At 41.9% G+C, this 14,165-nt stretch overlaps 1 protein-coding gene across 1 annotated transcript in view; it reads left to right on the forward strand.

Moving 5' to 3' along the window:
* Alpk1 (alpha kinase 1) overlaps positions 1-5,742 on the forward strand; it is a 107,786-nt gene extending 102,044 nt beyond the window's left edge. The window contains exons 11-14 of the mRNA XM_051185531.1: positions 186-339; positions 1,878-2,040; positions 3,433-3,619; positions 5,247-5,742. Coding sequence (XP_051041488.1) covers positions 186-339; positions 1,878-2,040; positions 3,433-3,619; positions 5,247-5,446 — 704 coding nt within the window. The 3' untranslated portion in view covers positions 5,447-5,742. The remainder of the gene's footprint in view (positions 1-185; positions 340-1,877; positions 2,041-3,432; positions 3,620-5,246) is intronic.
* The last annotated feature ends 8,423 nt before the right edge of the window (positions 5,743-14,165 follow it).

Below are 14,165 nucleotides of genomic sequence, written 5' to 3' on the forward strand. Positions count from 1 at the left end.
GCGTGCTGGTATACCGCTCACTGATCATGAAAGATGCATTTTGTGGTTCACTGGGAAAATGGCTTTGCTAGCCATGGAATTTCCTGCCTGGCAAGAACCTACAGCGAGCATGCAAAAAGTGTTCTTACTAGGTGCCAAGCTCTGTTCAAAATGCTTAAAGAAGTCTAACCTTATTTCTTTTTCAGATGCACTACTGCTAAAATATTCCAAAAAGTCTGAGTTGTGGACAGCCCAGGAAACTGTGGTGTATTTAGGGGACTACCTGAAAGTGAAGAAGAAAGGCAAACAGAGAAATGCATTTTGGGTCCACTACCTTCATCAAGAGGAAAGTCTGGGGAGGTATTGTTGGAAAACATGTGTGTCATCAGCACACTGGAGCTAATTTTCCTTTTGCTTAAGTAGTCATTCATGAGATTTTTGAAAGGGTTGAGATATGGTCAAAATGTATGCTTGCAGATATTGACTTCCTTCTTCTTCATTAGTCAATTGATTACCAGTTTCCATACATCACAAAGCAATGCCATATGAGTGTCCAGATGCTGCGTATACATGATCTCAAGTCCATGAGGGAAACATTTTTAAACCCATTGTATAGACAAGAAAATTAGAGATGTTGGCTACATTGTAGATTATTGGGGAACTGCCCCCCCAACACACACACACACACACACACACACACACACACACACACACACACGTACGTACGTACGTCTCATGGCCTGTGAGGTATGAGGAGGATCCATGAGAGGTAAAGAATGAAATTCAAGACAGTGCCATCTTTGGGTGGCAGCCTTCCAGAGACTGACCTCATGGTTTACTTTTCTTATTATACATTTAAACATGGTAGAACTTGTGACCTTTACAATAAATTTCTTGCTAGCAAATCCATGCTAAGAAATAAATAGCATAAAATGAGAGAAAAGGTATCTCCCTATTCATAGAGTGATAATCCATACTTCTGGAAGAATGATCCAGAAAGGTATCCCACAGGGGTAGCCCTTTTGTACATGCATGCTTCTGGCCTCAGTCAATAAAGGAAATGCTCTGGATTAGTTCACACCGTCTGTAGACCTGGGTCCAGCACTGGGGTGTGCACTTTTCACTGTCAGACGCCTCTCATCCTCAAGAGTCTGGATGCCCAGGACTGTAGTCTCCTTGCATATTAGATTCAGGTTTCTAAGGGGGAAGGAGGTGGGCTGCTGTCATTATGGTCTGTGATGCTGACGACTCCCTCTGGTTTTTGAGGGTCACTCCAAGCACATGGGACATTACTAATAAATTCATACTAGCATATAGTAAGTATAAATTACTACAGTGAAAATAGCACTGTGATTGTTGTCTTATTTAATTGCTTACTACCATGTATAGTCTCTGTCCAATTATACTATAAGCCCTTGAAAGTTACACGTCTTATATCTCATATTTTTCTCCATGCCCTCAGAACTAGCACACTAGTGTGCCAATAATAGGTGTTAGCAAAGTTAGTATTCAAGAATGCAATCCCACAAGGAAGGGGTACAGGAGGGTTTCATACCAACTAGTTGATATATGGAAACCCCATGCTGCAGATGACAGAGTATCGGGCTCTAGAATCCACTGTGTTGACCCCTGGTTTACAGAGAGGTGTGAAGAACTACATTGACTAGACCAACAGTTTCCCTCCACATTCCATATCATTTCAGGCCAGCTAGCATGAGCTGTGCTCCGTTGTAGAAGTGGTTCTTACAAAATTATTTAAATCTGAAGTTAAGACAATTGATACTGGTTAGATAAGGAGTAGAAATATGTTTTAAAACTCATGTGTCTCATCCCCTTTCATTTGCCCTCTAGTAACGAGGGGTTTCACATGTTGCTGTGTGGGGTCTGTCCATCTGTAGATACGTTGGGAAAGAATACAAAGAGTGGAAGGGGCTCCGGCACCACTTCACTGATGTGGAGCGACAGATGACAGCACAGCACTATGTGACGGAATTTAACAAAAGACTCTACGAGCAAAAGATTCCAACACAGATGTTCTACATCCCGTCTACAGTATTGCTGGTGAGTCCTTAGAGAGCATGAGTTTGGTTAATGAAACAAGCCTACAAGTATGTATTAGGTTGTACTTGTATTACAAATCTACTTCTAACATGGTCCTGGTAAGATCTTATACATCCAGTTCCTAGGCTCCTTTATCTGCTTCATCAGCTTCATCCTGTTAAAAAGATAGGTGAGAAAAATGATCCTCTGTCCACTCCGACACATTCATTTGGGCTAGACAGTCCAGTCAGTGAGTGACATCACAGTAACGGTTGACCCTAATGTCTGGTTAAGTTAGCATACTCACTAGACTTTTCTTTACGTGTTGTCTCTCTTGCAAAGGGACTTTCAGGGTTGTATTTTGTACAGATTATTCCTTCAGCATGATGCATAAATCCCTTGTTTTCCATTTCTTTTTCTCTGAGTCCTTGAAACCAATGTGGATTAAATACATTTAGCAAGGGAAAAAAATGCAAGTACTTCACTTTCTACTTAGATAATTGTTAGGCAGTTCTTAGACGTGGCCCAATCTGTCTTCCTCTACTCTAGACTTCAGGGATACTGAAACCATTCTCTCTTCACTAAACATCACTTCAGAGAGATGAAAGCAATCTCCCTACTCCTTTTTCTTTGTACAGATCAAGAGTAGCTGTTTCTCCAGATAGACTGACTCCTTTCTGTATTCATATTTGTGATGACTTTTTTCATTAGCCAGAGGCCCTTCGACTCATTATTCTAGTGTTTATGATATAAATATCATCTGATTTGTACCTTCATGTCAGAAACTATTCAAGCATCTTACAGGCACTGATACTAACCAGTAAGTCAAACTCATTATATGGAAATTCATGAGATAATAGCCTCTAGTTCAAAAGCATGCTCCACTCACATACTCTGGCAAGCCAGCCTGAGGTGAGGTCACTGTGCCCTAACTTGACTTGTGTATATGAATATTTTGTCTGTATTGTTTGTGCACGACTGTGTATTCTATGCCTCTGGAGGCTGGAAGAGGCCATTGGATTTCCAGGGACTGGATTTATAGAAGTGAGCCAATGTATGGATGCTGGAAATTTAGCTCAAGTCCTCTGGAAGAGCAACCAGTGCTCTTAACCATTGAGCCATCTTTCCAGTCCCTGTGGCCTAGTTTTTAAGTGAGCAATTTAATCTATGAACAATAATTACTTTGGATCATATTTTACGCTACATATGCCAAGTACTTTGTATTTGTTTTATCATTGAATCCTTTTGACAAAACTAGAGAGTTATTATTACTCTTAGACATATCTCTGAAGAAATTGAAGTCTAGAATAATAAATCTACAAGGCAAAAACCCAGTCCAAACTGAGATCCACCCCACTGCAGAGACTGTGTCCTTCACCATTGTGTGCATTACCTCCCATCTTTATGTTTCAGATTTTGGAAGACAAGACTATAAAGGGATGCATCAGTGTGGAACCTTACATACTGGGAGAATTCGTCAAGTTATCAAATAACACAAAAGTCGTCAAAACTGAGTACAAAGCTACAGAATACGGCTTGGCTTATGGTCATTTTTCTTATGAGTTTTCTAAGCACAGAGATGTTGTGGTAGATTTACAAGGTATGCAAAGCAGGGTTTACTTCTTATTCTGAATATTGCAACTTGTTTCACTAATCATTAGTCATATCTCATAGACCATTCTGTGTGCAGGGTACTGTTTGGTATTAAGTTCATTGATTTTACTTCATGTAGCAAATGATTCCTGACATAAGCATCTTGATATCCATAATGTGGCCTCTTGTGCTCAGCTGTAGACTGGTCCCTAGAAGCTTCTACTCAATTGAGTAGATGCAAATAAAATAACTTTCTTATTACTACAACCCACTTCAAAATCTTCTGAACTTTTCCCATGGGACTGGAGTATGACTCAGTGGTTAAGAGCCCTTGCTGTTCTTATAGAGGGCCTGGGTTCAATCCCTGTACCCAGAATCCTGGCTGCTCATAACTGTCTGTGACTCTAGTTTCAGGTTATCTGACACCCACTCCTGGCCTCCTGTCTTTGGGTTTCTGTTACTGTGAAGAGACACCATGGCCATGGTAAATCTTACAAAGGCAAACATTTAATTGTTGTAGCTTACACTTTCAGAATCTAGTTCATTATCTCCATGGTGGCATGTGGGCAGACATGGTGCTAGAGAGGTAGCTGGGAGTTCTACATCTTGATCCACAGGCAACAGGAAACAAACTGTCATGTTGGGAGTGGCTTGAGCATATATGAGACCTCAAAGCCTGCTTCCACAGTGACACATTACCTCCAGCAAGACCATGCCTACTCCAACAAGGCAACACTTCCTAATAGTGCCATTCCCTGTGGGTATATAGGGGCCATTTTCATTCAAACTGTTACGCCACCACACACAAATCAATAATTAACTAATTAAATTTAAAATCATCTCTACTTTTTCTTTTCTCTGGCCCTTTATTCAGAGTGAAAGCTGATAATTGAGTTTCATAATTGGGATTATTATGTAACAGAAAGCTGAATGTATTTAAAATTAACTTTTCTTTAAATCCCCATTAATATTAATAGTTTTTCAGTTTGTTGGTTACTGTACTCACCATAATTCATGTCAGTGAATATTCTATCAAGAGCCCTTTAATCCAGTTCTTCCTTCATAGTGTTTATACCCCTCACACTGTATGTTTTACATATTCACAGTTTATTTATCTGTTTGCCTTCATGAGAATGTTTGCTCAGTGGGTAAAAACATTTTTGCTTATCTTGTTCACTATTGTGTACTTAATATATAAAACTTTTTTGTACAGTATCTACACTTGATACATGTAAGTGTAGGGTAAGTAGGAAAATATAGGACCTAGTGAATACAGCATAAAGAAGTTTCTAAATCAAGAGGGAAATGCTCAACATTGAAATTTTAATAATTATTCTAAATGAACTTTATGCTCTACAATTCTGTGAATATTCACTATCTCAGTATGTCACACTTGACGCATATAACAATGTATTCAGTTCTCTTCAGTTAGGGTATACATCTCAAATTCCTTGGCATAAACTTTCTGAATATAAATCACAGGATGGTCAAGTTTTAAATGTATCTCTTTAAGCATGCACGTATGTGTGTGTGCACACATGTGTGTAAGCTTGCGTGTGTGTGTGTGTGTGTGTGTGTGTGTGTGTTGACATTTCTAGGGTATGTGGTGTTCAGATGTATTCATTCTCTTTTAGGTTGGGTGACTGGCAATGGGAAAGGCCTCATCTATCTTACTGACCCTCAGATTCACTCCATTGATCAGAAAGATGTCACAACAAATTTTGGAAAGCGGGGAATATTTTACTTCTTTAATAACCAGCACGCAAGCTGTAATGAAATATGCCGTCGTCTTTCTCTGACCAGACCTTCACTAGAGAAACCAAGCAATGTATAGGCTGTAAGTTGGCAGCTTGACAGGCCTTCAGGAGCCTAGCATCTCATCTGCCTCCTCTGAGAGGCACAGCATGGCATGTATTGATCCTTGCAGCCATTGAATGATTCCAGCCATTGACTCACAAGAGGAATTGAAAAGTGTCAATTTCAGGCTCACACTTGCTTGCCAAGACAAGATCCGGCAGACATTGTTCCCCCTGACACAGGAACATGTCAAGGGAATGTGCTAGGTTTTACAGTTGTATGTGATGTTGGAGGTCCTGGGTTGTATGGTGAAGGCAATATAAAGAATACAAAACTCAGCTGAAAATAAACTTCTGTCATTTAAGTCATTATGATTTGGCTTTTCTGTTTTGGTTTTGTTTTTTGTTTTGTTTTGTTTGTCTGTCTTCTAGAAGTTTCTGGTCATTACCTATTACAACTGACACTATTGCTGTTTTCCTACTAACTTGAGAGCTTGAAAAGCTCAGACTCTTGAGGTAAGATTCCATGTTTTGTTTTTTCTTTTAACATTTGACTTTTCATAAAACGGTTATCCCTTTCTTCTTTACTGGGCCTCCAAGGGGTATCTTCCCTTGGAGAGGACTTTGTGTTCCTTTCAAAGTCTCAGGTGGGGTGTGGAGAGCAACATTGGGAGCTCTAAGCAGCCCCTTTACAAGTGACCTAAGTTCCCCAGCCCCTCCCTTGAGAGCATCCTCTAATCCCACCCATTGTGTTGAAATGCAAGACTTTATTCCTTAAGTAATGAATGAAATTAGACAGGAAAGCATAAAAGTTCAAAGCATCAACCCTCTCCTGCAACTGCACTGACCCTTGTGAATGGCACAAAGGATAGAGCACACAAGTCTGTGTACATCACAGACTCCCAGTCTCCATGCTTTGCTCTTAAATATAAGATATTTGAAAGGAACATCAAATAGAGTCTGAGGAGTGCACAGAGAGAGATGAGGAAGATCAATATTTTTTTTATCAAACTAATCAAGAAAAAATATAAGGAAAAGTAGCAAACTGTGTAAAGTTCTACGGAAAAAAAACAATAAAAAATAGACTGCGTGCTGAATGAGAGACTGAGGATGATGACAGTAAAAAGAAATTGTGACAGCAAGAAAGGCCATTAACTGATGAAGAGGCTTTAGATGTCATGGGACAGAAGTCAGTAAACTAGAATCCACGACCATGAGTCAAGAGTACTAGGAAAGGCATTTGTTGTTACAAAGGTTGTTTTGTTTTGTTTTGTTTTTCAGTGCTATATAACACCTCTCTGAAGAGATGGAGAAGGACTGGTCCACCAATGGACTCAACTCCACCCTCCAAACCCCCAAATCCAGGGACAAGTATAGGGCAAGGAAATCCACATTGTTCCACCAGTGGGATCCAGGCCTTGTTAAAACCGTCACATCAACTGTTCCCTCGAGAATAAAATGTGCTACTTTCTCCCCTGGTCACCAAAGCCTCCAAACCATCAAGGCTATTAGCTGCTGATGGGACCTAGACATTCTTCAATCGCCAACCCAGGGACCCATCATAGAGAAGCAGGTAGATTCATTGCTCAGGGTGCATAGCCAAGAGCCATGCTGATCAGGACTGGTCCAATCCCCCAATTCACTCTGACTTGACTTCCCATTTCCCCTTTGCGGGGCTCAGCATGGACATTTGCTGAGATCAAGCTATGCCCTATTCCCTATTTAAAAAAAAAAAAAAACAGTGGTTTTTCAGACTTCCTCTAGGGAGATTCCATCTTATAAACAACTTTTGACTCCAGGTCAAAATAGAGGATAACCAGGTCCTGGAATGAAGAAGTAAACACCATTTATTCATACAACACAGACTAGTAAGTGACATTCCTTGAAATAGACAGAATTCCACCTTTAAATTCACTGGGGTGAATTGAGACAGTATGAGCACACAAGTTTATTAAGACCATATCAGGAAAAATAAACATTCACCTTATTTTTCTGTTGCTGTGTTAAAACACCACAACCAAGGTAGCATATAGAAGGGTTTATTTGTGCTTATGGTTGCAGAAGGACAAGAGTCTATGATGTTGGAGCAGAGTCATGACAACAAGTGGTGTGGCTTGCCTTTAATTCTAATATGCAGGAGGCAGAGACAGACAGATCCATGAGTTCAAGGCCAGCCTGCTCTACAGAATGTGTTCTATGACTGCCAGGGCTACCCAGAGAAATCCTGTCTCGAAAGCAAACAAACAAACAGAAGTAGAAAAGAAAACTGAGCACTCACATTTTGAACCTCAAGATTGAATCAAAAGAATGTGTAGGGTGTACTGGAAATGATATGAGACTTTAAATCCCAAAGCCAATCTCCAGTGATACTTTCTCCAATACAGTTGCGCTACCTTAACCTCCTCCAACAGCACTACCCCCTGGGAACCACGTGTTGAGATACCCAAGACTCTGGGGGTGTTCTTGTTTAAACCACCACATCTACTCATTGGCCTGTTAGGCTCCTGGTCATACATACACATGCATTTCATTGAGCTTCAAAAGGCCCCATTGTTTTTCACAGTCTCTGTGCTATCTCAAAGTCCAAATTTGTTTCTACGACTCAAGACTCCTCATTGTAAGCCCTGTAAAAAATCAAAAATTGAATTACATACTTCCAACATAGAATATGCATTCCCATTCCCAAAGGGAGGGAATGGGGCATAATGGGGAAATACTGATCAATCAGAACAGATATCAAGCGCAGTAGCTCCAGACCTCCTCATGTCTGGGGCTTTCATTTCATGGGAGTTAGGTGGTTCCACCCCTCCATCTTTGCTGACATCGTGCATCCCCCACCCCCCACCCCTTACCCCCCACCCCCCGCCAGGCTGATTCAGCTTCCTGTAAGCTGCCCTGCTGGGGAGACATCTCATAGCTTTGGCATCTCCAATATATTGTGGTCCTTTAATAGTTTGAATGAGGACTCTCCCCCATGGCCTTGGACATTTGAACACTTGGGCCCCTGTTGGTGGCACTGTTTGGGGAGGGTTACCAGCTCTCTGAAACCACAGAGAAAGAATTCACGATCCCTTCCCACCGTCACTCATCCTCCATGACCCTAAAGTCAGCACCACATGGACCACAATGCCAAGTCTGGCTACTAGTTTGGAATGAGCCCCCGCCCCTTGAATTATATTTTAAATTGCTTTCTAGGAACAGAACATGCCTTAGCCTTTTCCTTTCACAAGCTGGAAGATTATCTGGGTGGGGTAGTGCCCAAAGGACACCCTTCTCTTTACTCCAGTGCATGCAGAAGGAATCTCCTTGGTGGCAACAAATCGCCTTCTCCCTTTCAGCACAAACCTCCCCTGCAACATTAAGTTTAGTGGTGTTCTTTTCTCTTCAAACCACAGGTTTTGTATTTCTGCCTCACTTGTTCTTTTCCATTGTAAATCAGCATAACATTCGTCAGTAATGACTAAGCTGAGGGCTGGAAAAATGGTTCAGCAGTTAAAAACCCTGGCCGCATTTCCAGAGAACCCAGCTTCAATTCCCAGAACCCATACGACGACGACCATCTGTAACTCTAATCCCAAGCGATCCAGTTCCCTTGCCTGGTATCTGAGAAAACCAACTGAGTATGCATACACACAAAATAAAATACCTATACACACAAAATAAAATAACTAAATTAAAATGATGACAGTAACCTCACCGCAGAGTTAGTGTTATGCTGCTTTAAAATGGCCTCCACCAAAGAAATTAGTTCATTAGTTTTTAATTTAGCCTCGGACATGTTCTTAGCAAAGGGGCAGACAGCAGTCAAAAACCGATCACAGGAACAGTCTCCATACACGTTGATAATACTGTCTTATGCTGAAACCTCTTGAGCTGGACCTCTACCGGCTACATTACTCTCAGCGTTCTTGACTTCCCAGCTCCTACTAGAGTGGCCTGTCAGCTCCTAGACAAGGACACAGAACTAATGTTTCCTTTGTCCTTTTATCATGGCCTCTGAGAAAGTCTCAGGTCAGTCCAGCTCCCAATCCCCGCCCCACCCCCCACCCCCATCCCCCACCGCCATCCCCCACCGCCATTTCCCAAACAGCAGGATTGTGGGCATGCCACCATGCCTAGCTTTGGATTACTCAATATTATTTTGGGATAGACATGCCATGCTTATGGCACACTATTTGGAAAGTACGACTCTTAAAGAAGAAAGTTAAATCTATTCCCTGAAATTCCCTGGAAGAAAATACTATCAAACTTGAATATACTATTTATTACTTTTTTTTAACAATTTTTAAAATTTATATTACAATCTTGTTTTACACGTCAATCTGAGTTCCCGCTTTGTCCCCTCCTCCCCTGCCCCCCCACCAGCTCCCTATCTCTTCCCCTTTCTACTCCCAAGGGAGGGTGAGACTTTCCATGTGGTATCTTCAAAGTCTGTCACATCATTTGGAGCAGGGCCTAGGCCCTCTCCCATGTGTCTAGGCTGAGAGAGTATCCCTCTATGAGGAATGGGCTCCCAAATTCCATTCATATGCTAGGGATAAATACTGACCCACCACCAAAGGCCCCATAGACTTCCCAGTCCTCACAACTAACACCCATGTTCAGGGAGTCTTGGTCGGTCTTGTGCTGATTTCTCAACTATCAGACTGGGGTCCATGAGCTCCCCCTTGTTCAGGTTAGCTGTTTCCATGGGTTTCTCCAGCCTGGTCTTGACCCCTTTGCTCATCACTCCTCCCTCTGTGCAACTGGATTCCAGGAGTTCAGCTCAGTGTTTAGCTGTGGGTATCTGCTTCTGCTTCCATCAGCTACTGGATGAAGGCTCTATGATGGCATATAACGTAGTCATCAATCTCATTATCAGGGAAGGGCATTTAAGGTAACCTCTCCACTATTGCTTAGATTCTTAGTTGAGGTCATCTTTCTAGATCTCTGAACATTTCCCTAGTGCCAGATTTCTCTTTAGACTTACAATGTCTCCCTCTATTATGGTATCTCTTTTCTTGCTCTCCTGGATTTTTCTGCTGACTCAATCTTCCTGCTCCCTCATGTCCTCCTCTCCCCTCCTCTTCTTCCCTTCTCTTTCTCTTCTCTTTCTCTTTCTTTCTCTTCTCTTCTCTTTCTCTCCCCTCCCCCCATACACCCAGTTTTCTCAAGAGATCTGATTAGCTCTAGGTTCAGTGTGAGGCCCTGTATCAAAAACTAAGATGGGGTATGAGAGACAAAGATAATTAGATCTCTGGCCGTTACATAAACACAAACATCATCAAACACACACATGCACACACACAGAGTGAGAGAGAGAGAGAGACCAAGGCAGAAAATCTTAGCCCAGATGCCCATGATGAGTAAAGAAAATGTGTTATCTTCATGCAAGATGAACTATTTTCCAACCATAACATCTCATTGCAGGAAAATGTTAAGAAAAGTAAGCTGGGCTCAGACAAATCAGCATGCTGTCTCCATGTGAAGGGCTCAGAAAGTAAACAAACTTAAAATGTTTGGAAGCTTTAAACTTAAAAGGGCACAAAGCCCTCCCCAGGATTACATAAGCAGTTAACGTTTCTGGGAAGGATATTCTCTGGCCTGACCGGATGAGCTTTCAGGAGCCTAGCTTTAAGGACATGGCTTTCATGAATCATCACCCATGTTGGGGTAGGCTTTGGGGTGACAGTAGATGGATTTGAGTCACGCATGCTCCTGAAAGTAACCCCAACAAAAGTCAGTGATTCCCTAAACTCGATCTGAGTGGGATAATTGTTTTGCTTTGCCATTGGTGTTGTCCCGGAATGAATGGGCAGCTGTTTCCATCTCCCCAAGAAAGGCACAGTGAAGTGACTAAGGTAATACCATCTTGTCCTAACACCGTTTCATATCTGCTTAGACACTTCTCACTCCTCTACCCACCAACAGTTACAGCTGACTTGGCAACACATTTGAGATTCCCATGACACTGACTGTGGTCCCAACGTATTCACCTAACTAATATAACCAAAATAACTGAAAGTGTAAGTCAAAAATAATCTTCATGGTATGCCTGAAATAATTATTATGAACCAAGGCTATTCTGGCCCTCATCTAACTTTGACATGCATTATGCTCTTTGTGAGTTTTGCCTTTAAAAGCACTGTATCCCTGGACTTCAACGCAAGCCCGTTCTCGGTTGCTAACTAGTAAAGGGCTCATATACTTTTAATTGGCTTAACCAGCATGGTTGCCTGTGTCTTTCTTGTGTGGATTCTTACAAATCAAGAATAATGAAGGGGAAAAGGACAAAACCCTTGGTCATATTACAATCCATATTTAAATATATACATGGCATGACAGCAAAAGAGACACTACTTGGGGAGAAAGGTGATGGGAAAGGACACTAAGGGGAAATACGAGTGCATGGAGATGTCGTAATGGGGCCAACAAAATGACTCATCGGATAAGAGCACTTGCTATGCAAATCTGTGGCCTGAGTTCAAATCTTGGGACCCACAACAAGGCAGAATGGAAGAGCCAACTCATAAAAGATGTCCACTGACTTCCACACACACAGCAGCATGCTCACACCCACCTCACACACAGATACACACAGCAATGACTAAATTCGTTTGAAATTGTTTAAAGAAAATGTCATATTGACAACCATTATTGTATATGCTAGTCAAAACTTAATTCTTAACATTCTAGTGAAAAAGATCTTCTTCCCCAAGAGCCTTTATTCTCCCTGGCCCCTTTAGAACCTACAGAAGCCTACTTTAAGCCCCCAAAATAGCTGGATAGGTCTCATTGTTCAGCTAGCACCAATGATAACCTAAGACTGAACCATATTATCTATACTGGAACTAGATGCTAACGGTTTTTCTATTATTTACCTATTACTCTCACTAACACAAATAATATTTCTTACACACAAGGGCTTAAAACTCCATTTATTAACTACCTTGCAGTTTATGCAGATAGGAAATTGGGGTTGGCTTAGCTAGGTAGTTCTGGTTAGGGGTCCGTTAGGTGACAATAGGGATGTCAGTGGGTGCTGTAGGCCTCAGAGAGCTTGACTGGGCCTAGAAAATCTGCATCCATTGTCTCTCACACAGCCATCGGTAGTTGGGCAGAGGGTCAGAGGCCTCTGCTCCCTCCTCCACAGGACCTGACAGCTTGTTTGAGTGAGAAATTCATCAGCCAGGCAGGCAGAAACCACAGTGCCTGTAACACCTCACCCCAGAAGTTACACCATCACTCATGCTGTATTGTCCATACAGACACATCCTGGAAAAGTGTGCAAAAAGAGCAAAAGGGCAGATTGGGCTCACGGGAGGCCTTAGGGACACGGCTACATGTCTCGACAGACCACACTGGGTCTGCAGCTTCTTCCTTTCCTAGCACATTTTTATTATAGTGTCGTCTTAAATGGCCAGTGCTTTGCTCGATCACTTTTGCTTAACTGGGAGGATGAAAACCTAAAGGAAGAAGGGAGCTGGAGATGAGTGTATGTGACTCTCGTGTTCAGTAACTGCTTACTGCTCCCTCCATCTTGCTACAAAGCTAAGAAGCCATAGGAAAGCGTCTGGACCACAGGACTTCAGAGAAATCACTCTGCAGCTAGGTGGTGGGGCGAAATTCAAATTCAGAATTTCCTCAACCCAACCGTAATTGGAAGTACAGAAACCTCCTTCGATGGAGTATTGAAAGCTTTCCAGTTTCCTTCCCCATCCTTTGATATATCTCAGTCTTTATCAGATGAACACAGAATTCAAGGAAGTCCGAGGAAAACTCCATTGCCATCCTTCTAATTTGAAATAATTTTGATCTTTCTCTCTCACTTACTCAGTGTGTAGAATTTTTGTCTTAAAGGCTGAGTCTCAGGAGTTAAGTTCAACTTAAGAATGCTTAGTCTTTACCCCATTTGGAGATGAGAAATACCAGGCTGGCATTACTGACTTTAATGGGGCCATTGTTCTGAAGACGGTGTTTGTTCCGTATTGTTTGGATATACAGATGTCCTCAGCCTGAACAGTTCTGTAGAAACTAGGTGTAACGTGTAAAAAACGAGAGAATGAGAGAGACGAGAAATCTCTTTATTATGGTGCATAAGCCTTCAGTGTGCCAGAGCTCTGCAGCTGCGAGGGAGAGAAAATGCATTCAGAAATATAATGCAAGTGTGAATAATCCTCTCTCGAATGCTGCTTGTAACTGCACCAGCTTTGTCAGGTGAACTTGAACGGGGCCATCAGCTTTGCCCTGGTTCCCACTGCATGCTCTTGTCTATCACCCCAGGGCATTCACCATCTTGACTGTTGTTTAAAGGGAACAAGCAATCCATCATTGAGCCAGGGAGTCACTTTCTCATAGAAAAGTAAAATCAGCATGTGACACTACTCAGCCCTAGTGTTTTACAGATTAAAATGATACATGGCGACTCACGTGTTTCTAGGAAGATTAAGTCGGTTATCTTGTTCCAAAGCCCAGACAAAAGAATCCCCCTCCAGCAGTTAAGTGGCAGCTTCACAGAAGCTGAAACCTCTCTTGTCTCACTACTAGGTGGTAAGGCAGAGAGTGTACTAAAAGAACAGAGAAAAGAGCATGATTTTACAGCTAAGCGCCATTTTTATTCCCTGCACGAGCTGGTACAAAGAGGAATCCAGCTTGAAAAGGGAGCTGTGAAATCTTTGTACAAGTCTTCGCTGTTGAAGATGCCAACTTGATTACCAGAGATGGACACACAATTTATTGTCTCGTTGCCTCCACAGTTGATTTAAATTTGGTGAAATA

Source organism: Phodopus roborovskii, unplaced genomic scaffold (genome assembly GCF_943737965.1).
Source record: "Phodopus roborovskii unplaced genomic scaffold, PHOROB, whole genome shotgun sequence".
In the NCBI taxonomy this organism is placed as follows: domain Eukaryota; kingdom Metazoa; phylum Chordata; class Mammalia; order Rodentia; family Cricetidae; genus Phodopus; species Phodopus roborovskii.